The sequence below is a fragment of the Coenobita brevimanus genome, chromosome 21 (genome assembly GCF_032717465.1).
Source record: "Coenobita brevimanus isolate Jiangsu-jjx chromosome 21, ASM3271746v2, whole genome shotgun sequence".
Classification (NCBI taxonomy): Eukaryota; Metazoa; Arthropoda; class Malacostraca; order Decapoda; family Coenobitidae; genus Coenobita; species Coenobita brevimanus.
The window spans coordinates 2,578,067-2,604,631 of record NC_136974.1 but is presented as its reverse complement, the minus strand read 5'-3'; the positions used below and the strand labels follow the sequence as shown (position 1 = coordinate 2,604,631).

The 26,565-nt window shown below is 42.3% G+C and overlaps 1 protein-coding gene across 1 annotated transcript in view; it reads left to right on the top strand.

Annotated features, from left to right (window-relative positions):
- LOC145392059 (uncharacterized) overlaps nucleotides 1-26,565 on the top strand; it is a 286,089-nt gene that overhangs the window by 87,285 nt on the left and 172,239 nt on the right. The window contains exons 20-28 of the mRNA XM_080266515.1: nucleotides 3,676-3,837; nucleotides 4,041-4,107; nucleotides 4,320-4,472; nucleotides 7,092-7,212; nucleotides 10,619-10,781; nucleotides 13,601-13,779; nucleotides 15,661-15,768; nucleotides 17,615-17,776; nucleotides 24,968-25,134. Coding sequence (XP_080122641.1) covers nucleotides 3,676-3,837; nucleotides 4,041-4,107; nucleotides 4,320-4,472; nucleotides 7,092-7,212; nucleotides 10,619-10,781; nucleotides 13,601-13,779; nucleotides 15,661-15,768; nucleotides 17,615-17,776; nucleotides 24,968-25,134 — 1,282 coding nt within the window. The remainder of the gene's footprint in view (nucleotides 1-3,675; nucleotides 3,838-4,040; nucleotides 4,108-4,319; nucleotides 4,473-7,091; nucleotides 7,213-10,618; nucleotides 10,782-13,600; nucleotides 13,780-15,660; nucleotides 15,769-17,614; nucleotides 17,777-24,967; nucleotides 25,135-26,565) is intronic.

Here is a 26,565-nt window from a genome sequence, read left to right as displayed (position 1 = left end):
ATTTTTGTTGGTTTGTCCATTTGTTACTGTAACAAAGCAGAAATGATGCATATAGCGCAATTTTTGTCAGAGCAAGGTACTGCTAAAATGCTGTTACTTAAGGAATAAAGTAATTTCCAGTCCAGTCAGGACACCATTTCCCGAGTTATAGCTCATTTCTGGCCTTTTGATATGAAGCGGCTTTGGCAGCCTGTAGGCAGATAATTTTCTTTGTGGGCATTAAATTTACTGTAGCACACCCAAAACTGTGCAATGTAGTGCAGTTTTTGTTTTAGCAAGGTACTGTTAAAATGCAGTAACTTAAGAATAAAACAGAGTCCAGTCCAGTCGGGCCTCCGATTCCTGAGTCGTGACTCATTTCTGGCCTTTTGACATCGAGCAGAAAGGCTGCCAAAGGTGGTCTTTAAGTGAGTTATTATTTGAAATAATTTAATATAGTGTGTTGACTAAAAAAAAAATAATAATAATAATAATGACAATAATCAGTTACTTCAAAGTCCCTTGGTCTTCTCCAGCCCACTGGGCCCAGGGAAATGTACCATTTCTCCCCCACCCCCTCCCCTGTGCATGGGCCCTGCCAGGTGGAAAAGGAAGTTTGGATAATGGTGGTGATGGTTACAGACAACTACAACAACAACATCTAATCCTATTTACCTGATAAAAACAGAAGTGCTGGGGCTAGGGGCTAGGTATTCAGTCCTGACATTTAAGGCAGTGGTCACTATCCTCACTTGACCCTGACTGGCATTATACAAGTGAGAAACCCCAATCATCCCTCAAACGAAACCCATACTGACGTCATTAGGCTCGGGTACCTGAAGCTACTAAACCACCAGGCATCATTAGGTCATACGGCTACCACCCAGCATGGGAAATCATGTCATGGGATACAGCCAACCATTCCACTTGTCATCCAGTATAGAGTCACCAAGAGAGAGGCAGAGAGAGAGAGAGAGAGAGAGAGAAACTACATCAAGTGAATGGATGATGAGGATCTCCATGTACCACTTGTGGTGATTATTAATATTTTTATTATTATTAAGCAAAAGTTTGACTCTAAATGATGCTAGCTGAGCATGTAGATTGAGTCAGATCTTGACTCTTGCTTTGGCCAGGCTACCTAGTACACCTCTTGGTGGAATTTCATGCTTCATGTCACTGGTACTTGCTGTGATGCACATCTCACCACAGGTAGTCTGTCATTCCTTTTGTCTACAGTTGTAAACTCCTATGCTGATAAATAGTGGGAAAGTTTTGGGCTTCCCAGTCCTTGCCTTGTTTTTGTTACCTTTTATATCTGGATGGAATATAGTACAGGATCACCATGCATGGAATCTTGCACAATTAAGAAGTGCCACCACAGGTGTCTCATGGATGAAAGTAGTATGCCACGTGTGCAGTGATGCTCAGAAGAGAAGTCCCTAATGGTTGATTTTTTTTCTTTTTTTTTTCTTTAACTCTTCTCTGTCACTGCCTTATGTCATGTTTACCTCTTCACAGTAGGCCATGTCCTTAGGTAGTATGTCTGTAATCTAGTTGAGGTCACAGAGGGTTGTTAGTAAACATGTTAAGGTCCCCACTTTTTTGTTCACTTAAGCCTCTTTAATGTCACCATCTTATGTCTCCTTTACATCCCTTTAGTAGGTTATGTCCTAAGGAAACATATCTGCAGTTTAGTTGGGTCATACAGGGTTTTCAGTAGGTAAACTGGAGTCAGGCTCAAGGGATGTTAAACACATTAGATTTTTTTAATGGGATGTGGATCTCTGTGTGTGCAGGCTCTTTGCATAGTATCCTAAGCTATCACTTCAGCTGTGTAAACAGAGGGTCTGTTGTACAGTACAGTCAGGTCTTAATATACATCAGTCTGGTATGTGATAAATTACTAGAATAATGAACTTAAAGTTATACTCAATTTGATGATAACGAACAAAATTTTCATATTCGATAATTGTGGTGACCGCGTACAACAATCCTATGCATACCTGGGGCCTCCCATGTAAGCCAACAGTTAGACATTTGAGCCAGGATGGCTGCTTAGTGTGTACATTTGCTGTGATCATCTCCCTCTTGTTCCTTTTCGTGAGTGTAAGGCCATTGACATATCATCACTATTACCAAATAACAGTGCAAGTGTGCAACAAATAGTGCAGTATGCAATGCTAAGTGGAATGATAACTGTTTTGTGTGTAAAATACTGAAACTTGTGACTTAGAATTCATATCTGTCAAGGATGCTACTCCTAGTGGAAAATGCTGTGCTACTGGGGGCGCCAAGGGCAAGCCTTTTATTTTTTTTATTTTTTATTTTTTTAGAATATGGAGTCCTTGTCCCCCTCCTGATCCCCACTGAACCCGTGTTATATTTGCCTTGGTACAGTGTATGATAAATCAATATGCGATGAGTTCTCACTTGAAACTCCATCATGTACCAAGCCGTGACTGTATTATACTTTCATCCCTGATTCCATGGATATTTTACATTTCCCAAGGGAGATCAAAGAGCCAGTTTGATTTAATTCTCCCCCTGCCAAATTTGAATAGTCATCTGGGTAAGATTGAAGAATGATGATAGTCCATCAGTATATCAGTATTTCAGTGATACAGTTTGTTGCTACAATGCTTTCTCAGTTATCTGTCATCGCACTCTCTGGCCCAGTACAATATCTAATGCTCTTGATCGTCAGTTAAATCAGTATCCGGCTAAATTAGGCAATATCTGGCTCAGAAACGGGAAGTAGTCATTGGTACTATGCGTTGTTTTGGCGGTGATGTGTACCATTTGGCTCAGACACAGGACCCCCCTTGGCTTATGGGCAGACCCTGCAACTCGCCAGCCAATCACTGTGCATTGTGGGAGCAGCCCACCCAGTGTGCCAAACCTACCGTTGTGCTTTCAGTCTCTCTCATGGATGCTTTATAGCGAGGACGTATCTGTGCATTGCGCATTTGTGACCCATGTAATGGCTTCCCCCCTAGTACTGTGACTTAGCCTGTGGCCCCCCCACCCGTACTGGAGTAATCTTTGTGGGAGCCATTTGCCTCTAGACCACATGGGATTAAGTGCACTGTACTTCATAGTGTACTGCTATACCCTCCATCGATGCCAACACCAGATGAGTACAGTATGATTATATTATGTACTGTATTACTGTACTATATGTACTGTATCAGTACTGTATTGTATTTTATGCTTAATTTTAATCTCTTGCTCATGGGTAATATTGTAGGAAAGTTTTTAGGATAGAGGGTTGAGACGGACAGCTTATCGTTGTGAAACATTATCCGGTTCAATACTGAATGGATAGCCAATGAGGGGTACCTACACAATGTCCAACATTCTACAGTACCCGACGTTCTGCGGTATCCGACATGGGGGTTAGCTGAATTATGCAGGATAATTGAGAGATTACTGTGTTTGAAGAACTTAGTACATGGGGTCAATACAGGTATGCCATCATTTTCATCATCATCATCTTCAGCTTCATCATCCACCATCAACCATCCATCATGTACGTGTGGCTCATGTAATTCCTAAATGAAACAGGCAGTATGTATCAAGCAGTCAGCTTAAAGGGAACAGGCTATTATCTTCACCAAGCAACTTTAAATGGACATAAGAAGATATAAAGATGAGAAAAACAGTTATTTCCATCTCTCCTCTTTTGATTCATAGAAAGCGCTGGCAACTCTACCATGCTGAATCAGATCCTATATATGCCCTGGGTCAGCCGTGGACTCACATGACAACCTTCCCTTCCTGGAATACTGCTCATCTTATGATTCCGAAGAACTCACTCAGTTATGGCCTGTACACTGCCGTGTACACCATTACTATGTGGGGTGAGTTATTTTAGTACTCATTATTTACATAAACTTTGGGATAGTACACAAGGTCTTTTCAAATGAACATTCAGACTGGTCATCTACTTCAAGGTCAGCAGCAGCAGGCAGGTAGTTCTGGCTGTGTTCCACATAATAATACTTGTCTGAGCAAGGTGTGGCATGGATTACTAGTAGGTGTATAGTATAATTTCACAGTGTGCCACATACTCGCTCCACTAAGATCATTGAAGTGATATATGACACTGGACTCACCAAGAACCATGTACAGCATATTAAGAGGTGGTACAGCCCCAGACCCAGTGTACTGAGGGCAACTACATTGCCAGAATTTGGAAGAAAGAAAAGAAAAAGAAACACCCTGCAAACAGTACTGTAGATCAGTACTGCTCTCACTCTCTCTCTCTCTCTCTCTCTCTCTGAAGTATTCATCTTACAGATCCTAACATTGAGGTGTTGGTGGAGTGGCCCTTCCAGAAGCAAGTGGATGCTCTTTTTGAAATAGTTCCTGGACAGCTGATCGTTATTGTTATTGAGGGAGCAGTGTCAAGTGTCATCCGAGGACCTGACCAGGAGCTGCGTCTTGAACCATGCAAACTCTCCACTGACCCTGACTTCCCAGAAAACAAGGTATGGGAATGGTTTTAAATCTGATCTTTGATAAACACTGTTCTGCATGCTATATCATTCTAAGCATGCATAGTATTTTGCTCTTGCTATATTCAGCCATTTAAACTCCTATGGATTTGTAAGTGTATGATATCTTTAGAAATTCTAATGAGAATGTAAAGAGTGATTGAAAACTGAGTTACCTCATGAATCTGCACATACCATACTAATAACAGCCAATCCTCCAATACCCCTGTGAGGTTACAGATATGAGGTTACGGATGTGAGGTTAAGCTATTACAGTCGAATACATTTACTGTTATATGACCAGCTTACTCTCCTCAGTGATCGAGAAACCTCCAGTCTCCTTTAAGGGATCCTACCCCTGAGAAATCCTGAACTCCAGTTGAGGTGCTCTGACCACTAGAACACCAGACACAATATAAAACTATATTTTTGGACCCGTGGATAATATCTGTTGTTAGGGTCCAGACCACTCAGAATCCTTCATCTTCAGTATTGGAGAAGCCATTTAATAATGGGCCTTTAGCACATAAACTTTATAGCACTTTTGTTCTTGTGGTGAAGGTTTCTAACCTGTTTCATCTCAGTTGATGGCCAGAAAATCAGTTTGAGTAGTAACAAGGGAGACTTTCCTATTGCTTAACAGGGCTCTTCGAATTTCATGCAACCACAATATAGTATTCCAGTTGTCAGAGTAACCTAGGTCTGCCAGGTGAAAGTAAATTGACTATAGTAATGGGTGACAAGAATTTTGAGTCATCTGGAATGGAAAAAATACAGTAAAATTCACCTACATGAAGACATTAAAATAGAAGTGTGACTGTGGACTGCACTTGGTTCTTATTTTCCTCATTAAGGTTGCTGTACATCATAAAGACCATGCGGTGAAAATTTAAAGAAAGTTCTAGATATGTGACACTAAATATTGGATAAATCTGATTATGAATCACAGTTCAGTGTTGAACATAAATTAACTGGTTGACTTATTTGTGTGTTTTTGTTTGCATACAATTTAATATACATTGTAAATTTTAGTGCCCATAGTGTCTCATAATTTAGCCAGTCCTGCACATCAACCTCTCATTTTGTTCAGTAAAAAGCACAGCTGTGAGACAAAATAATTGATGAGTGATTGGGGTTCTTGTCTTCAGAACCAAGGTAAATAATGAACTCATATTTGTTTTCCCCATACTTTTCCATGCATAGTTTCATTTCATATGAGCAAAAATTATTTTAGGGGAAAAATTTTTTCGTGTTTTTTTTTTTTCACATGGGAGGATAAGCCAGGAAACCTAATACTGCAGTTATCGGGTTAATGTTGGAGGGGTGGGTAGGATTGTGAAAGTCAGACTGAAAAAGACCTGGGAGGAGATCATAAGTGTGACCTCAGGGTTAGGAGAGTGAATAGGGAGGCTGCCAGAGATCGAGCAGCATGGACACCTGCCATTAGGTGACCAAAGCTGATGGCATGCAAGCATGTTGAAGCCTTTATAAATAATTTGATATGATATTTGTGATCTAGTCAAGATACACAGTACACACTGACTCTTCATTTGCTCAGTTAGCTTACCTGAGAAGGAGATGCTTAAACCAGATGCATGTAAATCATTTACACTTTAGGAGAACCAGTATAAAACCTTAACTGAGAGTGGCCACTCAGTGAAATTCACTTATTTCTTCTTGTTTGCATGTTAATTAATACCAGAGAGAATCTGACAGGGATATTAACATTTCATTAGAATGCCTGTAAATTATGCTGGCTGAAGCTGGGACCTCATCCTAGCCAACACAGATAATGATAAGCCTAAAAAAGCTCAAAACAAAGCTTTAAAAATATTAACAGAATGCTCTTAAGATCACAAGTACAGATCACCTGGAGCAAAGAAAAAAATGCTTCCAATAAGTATCGTATGAACATGAAAGGCACACAGTTCATTGCTTCAGATCAAGGTCCATCTTGCCCTTGTAATTTCTTCTGCATCATCCCTTTCACAGGAAGTAAATGACAAATAGGCACCCAACACTACACAGAGTATCTCAGTAATATCCCTCTCCCTTCACCCAACACTACATTTCACATACATAAACACCAAACCACCATAACCATATAGAACATCCAGTTAAGTGGCATCCTTTATGAATCACCACTAGATACTCCTTCTTTCACATAAGTGGTGTTTAGGGATGTTGCAGTTTTGGGCAAAATGATAAAATTTGTGCATCATTTAATCTTGATGCCTCAGATCCATATGACATTAGGGCACTATATCCTTTGAGCCAGTTAATGAAGAGTTTTACCCTAAAGCCTGCTGTTTATTTTGATGATAACAGTTTCCAGTGATAGGGAGGAAATGAGCTAAGTATACAGTAGTGAAGTGGATGAGAGAGAGAGAGAGAAACAGACTTAAAATGAAGGAATAGAGTTGAAGAGTGTTGTATATGCTAGAAGGATTTACTAGAAATAAAATGATTTTATAGTTAAGTCAAGCTAGTGATGATTTTATGACAGCCACTTTGGATGAGATAACAGGATATGTCAGGTATTTGGTAAACTAGCAGGTTAATAGTTGCAGTGCACCCTTTTGTCATCTAAGTCCTACCATCTTGTTCTTCTAGACTTTTACAGTGGAGTATGCCTGCCGGAGGACTGATGAAACATATGCAGACCCTCTTCCTGATTCCAGGTATCCTGTATTCACCAAGGGATCAGGTGGTGGCTGCTTTGGGAATGGTGCAGGTAAAATGCTCTTTCATCATTGTTTTATTATGCCTTATTAGGTTATTGGAGATTGCATATGTCTGTATGTATATGTGTGTGCATATGCTTCTTTTCATGTCACATCATTTTTCTAGATACTAGTTCCATAAATCAAAGTGAATAGGGTTGAAGGAAAACTACAGGTGTATTTACATGATAATTAGGGTCTGAGCTAGGATAGCAAAGGAGATGGAAAAGCAACCAGATACATCTGAAGCCAGACACAGTTAGTGCAAAATGTGCCAGAATTAGCCTAGTACTATAGTCTTACCAACTCTCTTTTTCCCTCTTTGGTAATGTTAACATACTAAAATATTGGGTGGTAACTAGGTCGAATCAGCAGAGAGGTGGCCTGCAGTCCTAATGGACCCAGCTTCGAATCCTGGCTGGGGCAGGGAACAGTTTAAGGATTTGAATTTCATAAAAGCAGACTTAACTGATCCATCAGAAGACCCACCGACATGTCGTAAAAATACCCCTGCTAATACCAATACACCAATCCTGTATAAGACAGCCCTAGCATGTATTCAACACGGATGGTGGGTGTTAGTGCCGAAGTGGTGACATGTGGAGGTGCATGGATGTTGGGGGACTAGTGGGCCTTGGGAACGTGCTGTGAAGCCTAAGCCCAGAGTCGGACACATTAAAAAAAGAAAAAAAAACTGAGTCATCAGCTTATAACATTCTTTCCCAATTTTGCTTGTGTTGTGAAACACATTATCCATTAAAAAGTTTGATGACATCCTTGCGTGATTATTGATTGTAATGATGAATATAATGATTCTGAAGTCATATGTGACAACAGATACAGTGTAGAACATTTAAGCATTAATGTTAAGAATCCTAGGAACAGGTATATGTTTAGGCTGTGTGATTAGATGCAGTGGTATTCATATTTGGCAGGTACACCACTCCCACCTCCATAAACCTCCTTTTTCTCTTATCCTACTTTTCCCTCACCTTAATCTCTTCCTCCAGTACCTGTAGATGTGCACATATGTGTATAAGCACATCTGCATAGGTATCTAATAAGAAATTGTCTCCGTTTGTACACAAAGGGAATCTTATAGAACTGAAGTTCATCCTCAGATGTACTTCAGTTGAGGGTTAGTGTTTGCACAGGACACCACCTTAAGAACTGTGAATAGAGGGGCTGGTTGTTCTTGAGTGGCAAAGGACACCTTAGCAAACATGACACAGCAATAGATGTCCCATAGGGCAGGACTGACACTCATTCCCATGACACGTGCCTACTGGATGTTACCTCAAAGAGCTTGGCAACAGTACCTTGATCCCAGAGAAGGCATCCCAGGTTGGGAGAAGGTAGGGGTTATGTCAGACATGAAGAGACCAGCAGTTTGTATGCTAAGATGGAATGTCTCAGAAAATATGATTGAGTAGGAAGGACCCAACAAGCTATCAGGAATGGACACAAGGACAATGGGTGTCCTTAACCCTTTTTGGTGTGGTGGGGTATGTCACACCCACAGTGACATTTCCATGCATATGTCTTTTGTCTGGTAGCAGTGATACTGCCACCCACCCGTGTAATTTCTTGTTATCCTATGTCGAGTTAATCCATGAGTACTATCAGTTTCCTATTGATCACAGATGGGAGTGGATGGCAGGTTAATGCATCTTGGTATATACCCAAACGTTCCAGTAATTTGGGGACAATGCCATGTCCCAAAGCAAAAGAATAGAAAATATGAAAATTTTGGTAACTACTCATTTTTCTTATTGAAACAGGTCATTTCAAAGTGTTTTGTCACACCAACCATGAAAACAGGTGTATGTAGGTGTGGGGAGATTACTAGGCTGTGGGGAGATAAAGTAGGCTGTGGGGAGGAGGCCCATAGGTACGGAGGTTGGAAATAATGAACTTTTTGCATGAAAAGAAAGCACTTCAGTATGTTCTGTAACATCTACCGTGAAAACAGGTGTGTATGTAGGTGTGGGGAGAAAACTAGTGTGGGGTGCAGGCCTACAAGGCCTTGGTGGTACTTGGGGAAAAAAATTGCAGCAACAACCAAATTCTCTTGTGGAAACCCTCCATTTCAGTGGGATTTGTCATACCAGCCATGAAAACAGGTGTGTATGTAGGTGTGGGGAAATAAAACAGGTGTGGGGAGTAGCTCTACAAGGCCTCATAGTCATTCAAAAACTAACACAGACATATATATAAATGTTTATAACCACCAAGGACATCAAAATAAAGTTGAATAATGCAGTGGACGCATTTTTCTGGTACAAGTGGTTCAAGGAAGGATGAACATTCATCGAAGACGATGACCGATCTGAACGACCGTCAACGGCAACAACACCAAAAAACATCGGAAATGTTTGTCAGGCCATCCTTGGAGATCGTAGATGAACTATCCATGATGTTTGTGATATTGTAGGACTGTCGTAGGGAAGTGTGCAATGCATTTTGTTGGATGTGTTGGGCATGAGAGACGCATTGCTGCAAATTTGTGCCAAGACTGCCGAGTGTCGAGCAGAAGGCATATTGCATTGCAATTTGCAGGGAGCTCAAGAATCAGGTCGGAGATGATGCCACTGTCATCTCCAAGGTCATAACTGGTGATGAATCATGGGTTTATGGTTACGACCCGGAGACAAAGCAGCAGCCATCACAATGGAAGTCTTCCAGTTCACCGAGGCCGAAAAAAAGTGCGTCAACTTCGCAACAATGTGAAGTCGATGTTGATTGTTTTCTTCGACATCCAAGGGATTGTTCATAAGGAATTCGTCCCACCTGGTCAGTCTGTCAGCGGAAAGTTTTACTGTGAAGTTTTGCGGCGTCTGAGGGAGAACATCTGCCGCAAATGTCCAGAATAGTGGAATAACAAGGACTGGGTCCTGCATCATGACAGTGCCCCTGCACACACATCAATTGTTATCCTGCAGTTCCTGGCTTCCACTAACATGGTAGTCATTCCTCACCCACCCTATTTGCCTGACCTGTCGACTAGGTACTTCTTTAGTTCTGGGTGCTGTCTTCATTTTGACTTGCTTCATTGCCTAATACTTCCATCTTTCTGATTCCTTCATCCATTCTTGCTTCTCCTCTTTTCCCAGCCATTCTCAACCACTTATACTTGTACGCCTTGTGTTCTTTATACCCAACAAATCATTCAAATTGCATTTAAAAAAAAATAAAAGAAACCTAGTGAGGTGGAGTCAGGATACTGAGGGCTTGAATGATGTGAGAGTGATTGTAACCCATATCACTGTGGATGCTAATGACTGATTCTAACCTTTTTACATTTCCTACTTCAACTCATCATTAGGTGAAAAAAAGTTTCAGATAAGGATGATGATGTTAGTAATATGCAAATTGACATGTAGTCCATTAATATAACTTTGCACTTTCTTACTGCAGGGAAGCTTGACCATGATGCCTGTGAACTGGTGGTGAGAGGGAGTGACTTTATGGGTCCAGGGAAATACGAGATGATGGGTACAGTAATGAAGGACGACAGGTCACGCAAGGCATTGGTTGTGGTGGAGATTCTAGACCACAACCCTCCCCTCATTAATATGGAGTGGGTGTCTTTCTCATGGTTTGATTTTTATTTTGATATTTAACTTTGAAATTGATTCACTGGTACAATATTAGCTTAATATTCTTTATCTGAACAAACACATATCTGCATTTTGCAAGCTTAGGAGAGAGGTATTTATACTATTTTCAATTGCTGCATTAGTATCTGATCACTTCCTGATGTTTTATAGAGAGAAACTACTGCATAGAAAATTATGCAAGATGTAGAGTGGAGCTTTCCATCCATCCATCCATCATCCAATCCTACGTTGGTCCATGAGGAGTGTAGGAGCCCGGGACTAGGCAAGTTGGTCCTGACATTTAATTTTAGAGTGACCAGCCTCATGAGCAATAAACCCCAACCACCACATGGATATAAACCTGCACTGGCTCAATCCGATTGGAGCGCCTTAATTACTCACTAAACCACCAGGCGCCATAGTCTGGTTATATGGTTACCACCCAATGCAGTAAATGGTTTCCTGGTGCATGGGAAACCATTTGGCTTGTCACTTAGTGTAAAGTCACCCACACACAGAAGGAAGAGGAAAGAATGAAGGAAAGAACGATATACTGTATAAGGAAGGAAGAGAGGAAAGGGCAGCCACCTGAGAGCAGCACTACATCGAGTGAGTAGATGTTGAGTGCCTTCACCTACCATATACACCCACCACAAATTGACTTAGGACCTACACACACAGAATTGCAATGGGAGAGTTGTTTGTCTTTGCTTTGTGTTTCCACCTCTATCAAGTGAATTTTTTGGGCAAGAAGTAACTGGCAACTCCTCTGGTGTTGGCAGGAGGTGGTGAAACACTCAACACGTCAGTGCTTGTCCAGAAGCGAGAGTGGAAGTATATGTTCCCTTCACGCCGAGCTTGCACCTCCCTCTTTTTTCGTATGCATTACTGTTTGCCTTGTCATTTTCCTAGAGTCAAGTTGTCATGCCTGGAAAGTACTGCTCAAGGGATGAGAGGGTCCGTATCATTGCATGGAGGCAGGATAATGTCCCTGTTTACACGATTTGTGAACATACTGGACACACAAAGTCAATTGTCATGAAGATTCTTGCTGCAGCGCGCGGCCTGCCACCTGATGTCGTACCAGAGCACAAGCATGGCAGTTGAAAGAAGAGGATGACTTCCAGAGGTACAGATACACATCTGAAGAGGGAAGTAATCAAGAATCCTTGACTGACAGCAGCAGAATTGAAGAGAATGCATCCCCTGCTGTTACAAGACATCTCAGTTCGAACTATCCAACACCGCTTGCAGAAGGAGCTGGGTTTGCCAAGCTGCACCGCGGCCAAGAAACCGCTTCTCACTGACCGCATGAAGAAGCAGCGCATTGTTTGCCAAGAACTATGCACACTGGACATCAGATGAGTGGAGAAAAGTTATGTTTTCCAATGAAAGCACATTTCACCAGGTGTGTTCTACCAAGGTTCATCGCCCTGCCTTCCGTAGTCGATATGACCCTGCTTACGTGGTGCTGACTGTTAAGCACCCACAGTCAGCAATGGTATGGAGGTGTTTCTCAGGTGAAATGGGAAGGGGAGGCCTCTACTTTCTTCCTAAGATCTTGATGATGGGTGGTGGCCAGGACATTCAAGTTCTGAAAGATCATTTGTTAAACTTTTTTGCTATTCATGGGTATGACTTTTTCATGCACGGTTCAGCTCCGTGTCACAAGTCAAGAAAGGTAATGAAATGGCTTCAGGATAATCGGATTGAGGTCCTTGACTGGCCTGGCAACACTCTGGATCTAAATCTGATAGAAAACTGCTGGGCAAAGATGAAGAAAATCATGGCAGAGAAGAAGACACCCAATCTGGACAGCCTGAAGACTGAACTGACAGATGTTTGGTGCAAGGAAATGTCCTTAGATTACTTTAGAGATCTAAGTGATTCCATGCCAAAATGCATCCAACTGGTCCTGAAAAACAAGGGAAACATGATTTCATATTAATGAATGGCATTTCATGAACAAACATTGTGATATACTGTACTCTGATCTCTGTGTTTTTTAATACCTTGTGTGGGGGGGGGTCCTCAGTCAGTTTGCGGTAGCTGTATATATATATATATATATATATATGTATGTATATCATCTCATCTCATCTCATCAACCGTTTGAGTGTCCACTGCAGGACCGGCCTATTTCTATCGAAGTGGGGACGATACAGCCAATGTATCTCTACCAAGTGGCCTAGGCTGTCTAGTAGAGATTGTATGTAGGGTGAGAAGTGCTTGTAAGTGTAATTGTTGTGTTGGAATGGCCTTTGATGTGTGTGTAATCTGTGAACCAGTTGTAATCGGCCCTCGCAAGCCAACTGGGTGCAAGCATACTTTATAGTATGCGACACTGGTTCAACCACAGCTCCCCTTGTGTCCGTCAATGCAGTACATGGCCAGAAGAACGCTCCCAAAGTTTTTTACCCTGGCGGGGGCAAACCCTCATTCTTCAGTGTACAAAAACGCACACTTTACCACTGTACCACAGAGACTCCATATATATATGTATATATATATATATCTATATATATATTTATGTATATATATGTATGTAAGAAATTTTGATGGATTTTAGCAATGATTCCCATTAATATTGATAATTTGAAGGATGTGTTGAGCAAACGGCAAATGTTGCTTATTGATCTGGACACTGTGTTGATAGTTCTCCTAATTCAGTGCTTTCCTTTACTGTTTTGGGATCCTGCCCACACAATTTTTTAGTGGGTAATAAGGTTAGAGTGATGATGATGATGATGATGATGATGAACTGTATGAGTCATATCTCATATCCTTCTTCTTCCTGTAGATGTTCGAATGCAGCCCTGTGTACACCTGATGAGGATGGCCTTTATGTCAATCCATGCAAGCGCATTGGCATCAGGGCTTCCTGTAGTTCCGATTGTGAGGAGCCACACAAATACTATTGGACAGCCACAGACAGTAGCGGTACAGCCTTCACCTACTCTCCTGAGCACTTCCCTGTTGGTGAGGAGTCATTTTCGTTGTTTGGAATGCTTTGCTTATTGCTTCAGATTATGGCCATCTTCACTTAGAATATGGCCGTTTGGTATGTGTGTTCATCTGAATATTATCATTCATTCAAGCATTGCTTCTGCTGATGTAAACAGACAGTAAACCTTGAACTTACACAAACCTAGAATCTTGGTCCTATGCTTTTGCCCAGTGAAACTAGCTAGGTTTATGTAGCTCCGTGAAATTTGAGAAATTTAGAAAAAATTAAATATAAGAGAAGGTAGTGAATGTGTTCAGTGAAGGAGGGTTAGAGATAATGTGAAGGCATTGAGAAAGGTGGTGAGGAGTGAGGTGAAGAAATGAGAAGATATATGTAAAGTCAAGTATGAGCATATGAGGACATAGTAACAAAGGAGTTGGAATGCTGATGAATGATAAATATAAGAAAAAATAATTATGAGTGTTTTGTTACTTGGGAGACATGTTCTGTGCTGGAAGTGTGGCTGAAGCTAGCTTTGTGGCTAGAGTGAGGAGTGGTTGGAAGAAGTTCATGGAGCTCTTTTCCCTCCTGACATTGAGAGACCTCTCCCTCTTTGCCAAGGGATCTTTGAATGCAGCATGTGTTAGGAGTGTAATGCTGTACAGTGGTGATGCCGGGACTGTAAAGGAAGGGGATATTTGTAGGCTTAAGCACATAGAAATGACAGTGATTTAGTGGATGTCCAGTGTGTCCTTGAATTTGAGGCCTGGGGGGGCTGGATTTACAATGGAAGAGTTGAGAGGAAGGATGGGACTGGAATGTATTAGTTTTGTGATGAGGGGGGATAGAGATGGTTTGGGCATGTGGAGAGGATGGGGAATGACAGTTGGGTGCAGAAAGTGAAAAATAGGAAAGTTAGGGGGGAGGGTTGTGAGAGACAGACCTAAAAAGACCTGAGATGAGGTCATAGAGTGTGACCTCAGGGATAAGGGTCTGAATAGGGAGGCTGCCAGAGAATGACCAGCATGGAGAGCTGCCATTAGGTGACCAAAGCTGACATATGCAAGTGTGTTGGAGCCTCTATAAATGAAGCAAAACGATTGTGTCAAGGTGTATGTACATGAAGCTTAGTTTGAAGTGATGGCTTATCCTGTGATGACATAATAGTGAAAGACAGGATTTGGAATCAGCTGGGCAGAGTGATATGTGAAGGAAACACACTACTGTTTATACTTTTGATTTTTTTTTTTTTTTTTTTTTTTTTTTTTTTAAGAGGGGGGGGGGGGGGACAGTGGTGGATGTTGGCCAAAAAACATGTATCAGGAAAGAGATGTCAAGTATATATGATGTATATTTTAAGCACTAGAAAGGACAGTAATATACAGGGTATAGAAAGACAGAAGTATACCAGTAGAAGCATGACTGATACTGCAGTGTGAAAAAGGTGTTTGGGTAGGTTCAATACATGTGTTGCACAAGGGTAGAGTGGAGGCTTGTCTGATCTCATAATTGTGTTAAGTAAATTGAAACTGAGAGGATGGCTCTGGTCTTGTTCGATACTATGGCCCAAGGAAGAGATACCTACTGTAGTTATTTCTTCCCTATTCTGGATATGATGAATCATGTGGCTGCTTATACTCAATTATAGCTCTTTTACCTTAACTTGGACAAGATTTTTGTCAATATTCATCTTATTTCACATAGTTCGTGGGCAGAAAAAGACAGTGCTGTGTTTCTACATCCTTTCCGTAGGACTTCTTCTTCATTATCATTATTTTCTGCAGTTAATCTCATGTTGCACATCATCATTCAAGATGGGGAGATGGCATTTTTAGACCAAGTTAGAATATAAAACGTATAGGTGGTGGTAGAATGTTATTACTTTACGTACTATGGTATTCCCTGGTAAACAGGTAACACAGCAGCTGAGCTGGCCTTCAGCACGCGCTTTTTTGAGGACAACCCCACCATTCTTGAACTCCACATCTCTGTTGAGGTCACTGCTGCTGATGGAAGAAAGGGTGAGAGTCATTTGAGGTATTTTTTATAATTTGTTGGAACAGGGTAAACTTATAGAAAATAAGTAAGTGAGATGAATGAAGGACTTTTGAAATGGTGGTTAACACTTTTTCAGCTGTGAGAGTAGCCAAATTAAAAACACTTAAGAGCACCATTTCTTGTCAGTTGTATTTTCTTTTTTCTATCTATCTATCTATTGCCAGACGCCTCAATCCCGTTTGGGGTGGCCACAAACAAATCGCCTCCAAGTCGCCCTGTCCTCCGCCATTTCACTCCCCTGCTCCCAACTCACACCCCCCTCTCTCATATACCTCTCCACCCCATCTCTCCATCTCATCCTCGGCCTCCCCCTCCCTCTTTCCCCCTCCACCTCACTCACATACACTCTCTTCGTCAGTCTTTCACCCTCCATCCTCTCCACATGGCCAAACCACCTCAGTGGTGGCCGAGGCGGTAGAGTGGTGGCCAGCAGCCCTAATGGTCTCATGTTCGAATCCCGGCTGGAGCAGAGAACAGTTTAAGGCTTTGAATTTCCTTAAAGCAGACCTTACTGATCTATCATAGGACCCGTCGAGCTGTAAAAACACCCCTGCTAATACTGATACAACCATCCTTTATTACCCCTGGGGGTAGGGGGGTCTGTCAAGAATACTCCCCCAGTATCCCTGCTTGTCGTAAAAGGCGACTAAAAGGGTTGGCGGAGGGTTAGTGCCCCTTCCCGGAAAACAACTAACTAAAAAAACAAACAATTTTCTTTTTTAAGTGTCAGAATTCTCCTGATTATTATAAGGCATGTTTAGTGATAAAGAATGTGCTTGCATTGTAATATGAACCTCAGAATGCAAAAAATTCAGTAGAACATTGTGGAGCAATTAGAAATGCATAATGGTAAAAAAAAAATGAATGAAAAGTCAAAGTAAAAGGAAATTTAGAGGAGTAAGGAGGATAATACGTGAGAGACATACAGTACTCATATTGAAAGCAGAAAGGCTGAGAAACAAAGCAGTAGCATTTGTATATTACTGAAGGTTAGTGGAGGAGGTAGGGTTAACAAATTTGGAACAAATGGAAATATATGGTTTTAGGAATTCAGTTCAGTTCCAGCTGTAGCATGGTGTAGCTTAGCTGATGGCCAGGTATATTCAGAGTGGAGGGTAGATTTGACTTCAGTAGTAACTACAGAGACTCATTTCTATCTCTTAACTAAAGCTCATTAAATATCATGGTGACACAACACAGTATTCAAGTTGTGGAAGTGGCCCATTTTAATCATATGAAACCAAATTGACTATAGTTGGTTAACATCTTAACCCCTTCACAAAGGTGACACAGTTATTAGTTTATTCTTTCTCGCTTCAGACAGTTATCTTAAGGTTTGGAGTCTTTCTAAAGTGAAGAGATTACATATAATCTTTCTTATCAGTATCATTGTGAGAGATCTGTGCTAAAACACATCCCAGTAATTGGATTGTAGGGATTAACAGTGATGCTGGAGTTCAAACTGTTGCTACAGTTTGGAATGATATGACAGTCACTGGGGAGAAGGATCCGATGTTCTCAAATTTGACTTGTTTTACATTTTGCTAATGTAATCATCAAAATAATAATAATGTAATAGTGATGATGATGACTTTTGTAATAATCATCATTTTTTGGGGTTTCATTTCCAAGACTAAGAAACAGAAAATTATATGGAAAGATGAAGTGATGGGACGGCTTAAGGGAGGAAGGTTTAGAAGCATAGTGATGAAATGTGGGAGATGGCTGAGTAATATTTCTTAAACTTAGTTGGGCATCAGACAGGAGATAAAGCTTTATTCTCTTACTAATTTTTTTGTCCACTTTTAGGTGGTGGCACATATTTCTTCAAAGTGAACCAGAAACCAGTGTCTGGATACTGCACGATTGATCAGCCGACCCCTGCCCGTGCCCTCATCGATTTCTTTTATGTTGAATGTGACCAGTGGAAGGATCCTGAGAACAAAGGCATTAAGAGCTATGTTGTATCCAGTAAGTGCTTATTGTTTTAAGCTGTTTTACTTGTAACTGTGATGTAAACTTGAAATGATTCATATACGTAGTTCTGTAATGGGGTGTATAAAAGCCCACGTTGTTTAGAGGCAAAGTGGGGGATCCTCTCTTTGGCTTAGTGGTAACGTGTGAGCATATTAAACGCGAGGGCCCAGGATCGAATCCCGGCAAGACCAGTGATTAATTTGTTAAATTTCATTCCCACCTTTTCATTGGTTGGAGCAGTGTGGGATGTGAGGCGGGGCTTAGAGGGCCATGATGTTGTTGACAGTATTTTAAACCTTACATCCTGGGGGTGAGCAGTCTGTGTGGTTCGTGGGGTCCCCCTAATGGTGGCCTCCAGTGTGCTACTCTACCACATGTGTTCAAAATTGACTAAATTAATCACCAGGGGGAGAAACGAATGATGTAATGGGGTGTATAAAAGCTCACATTGCCTGTAGGCACAGCAGGGATCCTCTCTTTGGCTCAGTGGTAACGTATGTGCATGTGAGTCGCGAGCGCCCAGGATCGAATCCCAGCCAGACCAGTGATTAATTTGTTAAGTTTCAGTTTGGTCCTTTACAGTTCATGTTAGAATTTTAGCTCAAGGTAACTAAGTCATTCATTTGCCATCTATTATAATTTTTCTCTGGCACTGCATAATAAAAATGGTAAATTGAGATGGGAAATGGGAGAGGAGGAGGTAGAGAATAAAGTGGAGGGATGATGTAGAAATGTATATGAATGAAGTTAGTGTGAGTCGGAGGAAGGGCAACCAGATGGAGAGGACAGAGTGACATGGGGGCAGTTTGTGTGTGGCTATCCCCTCCAGTATTAGGGCATCTGGCTGGAGAGAATGACATGCCTTCATGACATATGAGTAGTAAAATATGCAAAAGTGCTCAGGCACACAGACAACCGTTATCTCAGGTAAAACAACCCTAAATATTGTTCAGCTCACCATCCACTCACTCAGTGTAGTGCTGCTCTCGGGTGCCTGCCCTTTCCTCTCGTCCTTCCTTCTTTCCATGTATGTCTTTCTTTCCTTCATTCTTTCCTCTTCCTTCTGTCTGCGGGTGACTCTACACTGAATGACAAACGAAATGGTTTATTGTACACCAGGAAACTATTTACTATGCTGGGTGGTAACCATGTAACCAGATTCTGGTGCCTGGTAGTTAGTGGGTACAGTACTTAAGGCACTCCAATCAGATTGGGCCTGTGCAGGTTTTAATCCAAGGGGTGGTTGGGGTTTATTGCTCATGTAATACCACTCAGGGATGAGTGAGGCTGGTCACTCTGATCTTAAATGTCAGGACCAACTTGCTTGGCCCTGGGCTTCTATGTTCCTCATGAGGCAACACTGGATTAGTTGATGAATGATTAGCAGTCATAATATCTCTTGACAGCTCCAGTTATACAGGGGATTATTGAAAAGACAGACTACAGCTTATATTAATGAAAAAGCCTTTCTTTCTATAGCCAGATGCCTTAATCCCATAAGGGAGTCTTGGTGTTATTTTATTTTTAATGTTTGTGATGTGTTGTTTAAATGACATTGATGTATGTTACATCAAGGATTGTGTGTGTGTGTGTGTGTGTGTGTGTGTGTGTGTGTGTGTGTGTGTGTGTGTGTGTGTGTGTGTGTGTGTGTGTGTGTGTGTGTGGTAGGGGAGTGTTGTTTATGGTGAGGTGTGGAATGTGACTATGTTCTGCTGTCGAGTTTATGAGAAGGGTCACTGCAGATTTGGCTGGGGCTGTATTGAGTCCATTTGTGGTGAACCACTCATGTAGTGTGTTGAGGTAAGGTTGGAGGATGTGTGCAGCTGTGTTTGCATCTTGGTGTGTACATGTAAGTGTTATGATGTCTGCATAGGAAGCTGTGAGTATCAGTGGTGAGTGGGATGTGGGTATGTCATGCATGTATGGGTTAAAGCATTTAGGGGACAAAACAGATTTTTGAGGGATACTGTTTGTGAAGTTTCTGATGTTTGATGACTGACCAGCATATGTTACATGTGCATATCTGCCTGCTAAATAGTTTGCCAGCCATCTTTTTGTGTTAGTGTGTATGTTTGTGTTGAATATTTTGTTTGTGAGGTTATGGTGGGGGATGGCATCAAAAGCTTTGCTGATGTCTAGTGTGACTAGGAGTGTTTTGTATGGTGGCCTAGCTGAATTGATGCCATCAAAAACTTGTTGCATAAGGTCTGTAAGATGGGTATTTGTGGAGTGTAGTGGCCTAAAACCATGTTGTGATGGGGTTAGGGGGATCTGAGGTGTCACAAATTGTAATACTAGTCGTTCAGTGACTTTGGGGGGGGGGGTACAGAGGAGTATGATAGGGTGGTGTAAGGAAGGCAGCGTGGGGTCTTTGTTGGGTTTGGGGATAGTGATGATAGGATCATGCTTCCAGATGCTGGGTATTATGTTGTGTGAGTAGCTGTAGTTTGATATGTTGGTGAGTACTTCTATGCCTTGTGATCCAAGGCTTTTAAGGTGTTTGTTGCTATTGTTGTCTGGGCCACAGGCAAATGAGTGCTTAAGGTTGCTAATGATATGCTTCGTCTTGTTTTAAGTGAAGGATGTGAAGTCTGGGTCTGTGGGGAACTGTATCTTGCGTCGGATGACACATCGGTCATCGCATTGGGGGTTTAGATGACTGACATGTGAAAAGTGATTGATGAGTGTTTGCTTGCTGTTTGTTTGAGGGATGGGTGTCTGTTGTTGTGATGGCAGCGTGTGATTGTGTAGTGTTGCTGTAGAAGAGTGTGATGCTGTTTAGTGTTTTGTAGAGTCTGCTGCTGTTTGATTTGTGATCAAGTGCTTGGAGAAAATTATTTGAATTTAGTATTTGCTGCTCTGATATTTTATTGTTTATTTGAGTATTGAGTGCTTGTATTTATTGTATGGTGTCTTGTGTATGGGGTGTTGGAGAGTGTTGCAGTATGTCGCATTGACTGTTAAGGCCTTGAATATCTGATGTGAAGTTTGGGTTGTGTCTCCTTCTGTTGCCCCTAGGGATGTGTCTTTTGTCTGCATTTTGGATAGTTGTATTGAACAACGGTGTTGATGTTTGTGATGGGTGTACTGTTCGGTGTTTCCAAGTGTTGTTCTATTTGGTTGAGAAGGCCTCCCAGTTGGCTCTCGTAATTAGTGTATGTGTGTCTGTGGCTAGCTGAGGCGATTCTGGTTTTGGTAGTGATAATGATCGGGAGGTGGTCAGAACTGAGGGTTTTGACCACTCTGCTGGATGTTGTGGGGGCGAGGTTTGGGGAGCAAAAGGTGATGTCTAGGGATGATGGGAGGAAGAGTGCTTAGTGTGGGATATGGATATGTTGTTGGAGGTAGTTGAGAATGAAAAGATTATCTGTTTGGGATTGTAGTACCAGCCCTCTGTCTGTGTCAGGGTTGCTGACATGCCAGGCTGACTCCTTGGCATTGAGAGCAGTGGAAATGAGTTATTTAAGAGGAGCCTGTGGAGTCACATGGAGAGACAGGCTGACGAATGAGGATATAAAGGAGCGTTGTGGTGTGGATGTGGATGTGATAGGAAGTGTTATGAGGAACACACATAGGTGGTTTGGCCATGTGGAGAGGATGGAGGGTGAAAGACTGACGAAGAGAGTGTATGTGAGTGAGGTGGAGGGTGGAAGAGGGAGGAGGAGGCCAAGGATGAGATGGAGGGATGGGGTGGAGAGGTATATGAGAGAGGGGGGTGTGAGTTGGGAGCAGGGCAGTGAAATGGCGGGGGACAGGACGACGTGGAGGCGATTTGTTTGTGGCCACCCCAAATGGGATTGAGGCATCTGGCAATAGATAGATAGATAGATAGTATTTCTGTTGTGGTGTCATGTGGGGGGAGAAGTGATTTTGTGTGTTCCCTAGTATCTGAAAAGTTGATGGCTTGGTGTTAGGGTGGTGAGTCCACCTCCACTGCCATTGGCCTGGTCTTGTCTGATGGTGGTGAAGTCATGAAATGTAGATGTTTTTTGTGTTCTGCATAGTTTTGTTTCTTGTAAGATGGCAGAGTGTACAGTATGTTTTGTTGTTTGATGAATTGGGTGAGTTCTTGTTTTTTGGTGTTTAGATCATCTGTGTTTATTTGAAAAATGTTAATGTTGTGTGTACGATGTCTGTTGGGTGCTGCAGCATGAGGGGGAGGTGGGAGTGTGGGTGGAGGAGAAGGGGTAGGAGAAGGATGTGACAGAGATAAGGGTTGGGGTGATTAGATTGGGGTGGAATGGGAGAGGTTAGGGGATTGGATGGTGTGGGAAGGATCGGTGGGTGAGGCTGAGGAGGTGTGGAGGGGCTGGTAGGGGGATTAGAGGGTGGGAGGAAGGAGCATTAGGAGCAGGTTCGGGTGTTTGTGTAATGTTCTGTGGATGCAAATGTTGTGCAAGTGAAATAGGTCCAGTTCTTGCAGGAATTGCACTGAACTTAACCCTTTGTCTGTCGACTCGAAGTGATGTGTTTTGAGCATGTTGGACATATGTATTTGTTGATGGGTCCTGGATTACTTTTGATGTCACTGGCTAGAAGAAGTCTTCGAGAAATGACTGCCAGAGAGTCATTTCTCAGTGTAGAAAAAATAATATTGTTGTGTTTTTTGTGTTGGGAGATGTAGTTCTTGCCTGGGCGACCAAAGCCATTCCCAGGTTCTCGGGCTCCGTGAGGGGCCAGGGGGGTTAGCGGTGGTTTGGCCCCCATGCTGTCCTCCTCCTCCCCTTGGACAGCCTCTGGGGTGTGGACCCACAGTGAAGATGCCGCTGCTCCAGGTCCGCTTGTCTGTGGTTGATGGATCTCCTTGACCATGGTACTTGCATGGCTGTGGTTTATAGGTCTGCTTGACCAGATAGAGTAGTGTTAAACAGTGGGAACAAGTGTTGTATGATCTATAGTGGCCTTTTACAATGGCTTTCAAAGTTATGTACGAAGGGGAGCCAGGGGAGAAGTCCATTATTTGCACGGATCCACTTTCCAGACATACCTTTGGCTTTGCTGTGTCAGATAATCGAGGGTTTACTGTAATGCAGTTCTCTACTAGTCTTGAAGAAGTGCTATGACAGGGATGCGAAAGAAACTGCAAAAGGGTGAAATTATGGGCCAAGTTAGTGTACAAGTGGTGTACAGTAGTTTACATTTTTAGTATTAGAATATACTACTGTGTTCATTTCTTTTCAAACATGTACTTGAAATCCCACCTCAGGATGAAACTCTCAGATGTAATGAACTCTGGGTTTAAATAGACCTGGCTTTCCCCCAGTTAGTCCGTTATAATGAGGGTCTACTGTACAGGTATGTTTCCTACTCCACATGGGCATTACGTACCACACAATATACCCCATCACATACAGGGGTTAGCGCTAGCAAGGGCATGTGGCCAGAAAACTTTGCCCCCACTACCTAGTGGCAGACCTGAAGGGAGACATGGTGTGGGCTACGCCAATGCAGTTTTGGGATCACCATGGAATAGGGCGTGGCTTGAATCTTTGCCAGAGGGTACAGGGCATCGCACTTCCCAGGCTCCTGCTTCTGCCCAATAGAGAGGGGCCCAAACCTGGGAATAGTGTCCCGCAGGAGGCTGTCCTATCATAGTCCCTGGGGAAGCAGTGAAGTGAAAGGGAATGATTTGAGTGATGCGTTTTCCATGAATATTGGTGTGCATCAGGGGTCAGTGTTGGGCCTCTTATTGTTTATCATGGTGCTTGAAGCTCTCTGAATAGACTTCAGAAACATACCCCAATTGGAGATGTTTTATGCTAATGACTTGGTATTGATTGCAGAGAATGAAAGGGAGGCAGATGCAAGATTTAGGAACTGGAGAGACACAAGGGTTTGAGAGTGAATGTGGATAAAACAAAAATGATGATATCTAGGGCTGGTGGCGGTACTGTCAAAGTCGAGGAAGTGTGGTCATATGAGTTTGCGACAAGGGGGTGAGAAGTAACTCCATCTTATGCAGTGTTTGTGATAAGCTGGTGCATAAGAGTTGTAGTGGGATTAGATGCAGACTGCAAAATATTACTGATTTTGTGTATGTGGTGTGTCAGGGAGTGTATGTAGAAATTGACAGGCATGAGAAGATTAATCTTACTGGACAGTCTCTTGAGTGTGTGGAGGAGTTTTCTTATTTGAGGGACAAGTTATGTTCTGGATGTGAGACTGGAGTTGGCTTTGTGGCCTGGGTAAGGAGTGGGTGGAGGAAGTTCATGGAACTGTTTCCTTTTATAATAATGAGAGGGTTTTCCCTCCATTCTAAGGGATCTTTGTTTGTGGCTTGTGTTAGGAGTGTAATGCTGCATGGTAGTGAGACCTGGTCAACAAAGGAAGAATATATTCGTAGGCTCAAATGTACAGAAATGACATCGATTACCTGGATGTGTGGTGTGTCCTTGAATTTTGAACCTATGGGCTAGGATTGCAGTTGAAGATTTGAGAGGAAAGATGGGACTGCTATGTAATGATGATGAGGAGTGTATTGAGATAGTTTGAGCATGTTAAGAGGATGGAGGATGACGGTTGGATGAAGAAGGCGAGAAATGTGAACATTGGAGGTGGCATTGCAAGAGGCAGACCAAAAAAGACCTGGGATGAGGTCATAGAGTGTGGCCTCAGGTATAAGGGACCTAAAAAGATGTCTCTCAGAGATCGAGCAGTGTGGAGAGTCGCCATCTGGTGACCAAGGGTGGCACATGCAAGCATGTTGGAGTTATAAACAATTCAGTACGCTGTACAATATAAACCCAGCTGTTTGAGTACTGCTCAAATCCTAATAGATATACGAATACAGGTAATATGCACATGCAGGACAGTACTCAAGTACAAATGTGAGAGAAGAGCTGGTTGTCCACCACTAGTACTAACCAAATCATGTCTGCTGGATCAGGCTACCAGCCTATCACACCTAACCCTTGTTTGCCACGTCACAGTAAAAAATATCCCCTTTTTTTGTGATTGCAGCTATAACATCAGTAAAAGACTAAATGAAAGAAAGTAAATGCTGTCATAACCATCACCAAATCATTTTACATACAGTATGAATTATAATGATCATAGAAGTATAGTTCAAAGAAAATGGCAAAGGCAGAGTAAAAGGGATACCTGGTACTTTAATGATAGGTAGATAGAGGTTAATAGAATATGATGGTGATGATAACCTAACCTCAATGTATTTCAATAATCCAGTGGTGGATGAGGACAACAGAAAGACAACAATCCTGGAGAAGCATCATACAAACGTGTCACCCCAGCGCGAGCCTCTCATCTTCCCTCCTGGCACCTTCACAGTCATAGTGGAGGTCCTGGATGTATGGGATGCCTGTACTTCTGTTAATGCCTCCACAGACATGAAGGTCTAGTATTGTTTGCTTACTGAAGTTGGCTGATATATTTGTGCATTTCTTGTTTTGTTTCTGGGTCTTGTATTAGCTGCTCCATGATGTAAGACTTTTGGAAAGGATTCTTAGAAATGTGATTGTATTGTAAAGATTAAAGTCCTTGTAGCATCATTGTTTACCTGATGAATGCCTAAATGTGGTGGTACTTTGTACCCTGGATAGAATGAAGCAGCTGTGACATCCAACTAGGAGCCAAACCTACTCATATTTCCCTGCCTCGCTGTGGGGAAGGGCCCTGCTTCTACCCCATTGGGGCGCTGTCCATCACACAGGGTCACTAATTCTCAGTGCAGTGTATGTACTGTATGTACCTGTAAGATAGCCCCACAGAAGTAATTGCTCACCTGTGGTTGACAAGTCTGTTTGGCCATACAGACCAGAGTTAAGGAGCAGTAACAATAACAGCTGTAACCCATGGGATGTCATTGTTACTTTCTATGTTTTCTCTTTGTTCTGGATCTTAACCATTCCATTATAAACTGGGAAACTGAGATAAGATGATGATCTGCTCATTTATATATATACAGTAAGGCATCGGGTTTCGTGCCTAGTAGGGACTGTGAAAAGTGGCGCCATAGTTGATTCCGCCAAAGTTTGGGCATTGACCTCATGGGAAATAGGCTAATAGGGACAGGACCCATAAGAAAACTCATCCCCCTAGTGTATTTCGTACTTTAAATGCATCCTAAAGTTACCTAAGATGTTGCTGTTAACACATTAAATCATAAAGGAGGCCCCGGCTTCCCAGCAGTGCCTCCCCGTGGTAGAACACATTCTTGACTTTGGCCCTGCCTTTGAACCTCTGTGGCCAATCATGTTAAGCAGTGAACCCTGGGGGTGATGCAATGTTACATTTCTTTGCAAATACTTCATAAAGTGGGTGGGCTTGGTCTTGAATTTTGGGCCCTGACACACTAATGCCTTCCTGGGTCCTCCTGTTGAGCCACTGGAAAAGTAATGTTCAACCACCAGCATAATTGAGCTCTGCTCAGTCACTGTTTTTGCTCATCTGCCTCCGGGGCCTGGTTCAAAATACTTCTTCGCAATGGTAAGATTAGTTTAAGTTCACTCAGCTGTTTTCTCATGCTATGCTCAGTCTACTCGGGCACATTATACATTTTTCATGTTTCAGAGTTACAAACACCTTTCTCCATTTCCGTCATGATTTTATTTGTTAACTTGCTATCATAGTCACACTTGGCCTTCCCTTTACCGCCTGCTGTTTCAGGTTCATGCCATCTTACACCATTTCCACTATCACCCGGTCCACCTCCGGCCACACTTGAAGCACAAGATGACATTTCCGTCAGTTGCTAATCAAGGATGCGAGAGTGTAACATTTAACATGCAGACACACAGAAAATGTACTGGAAACAGGCCAAAACT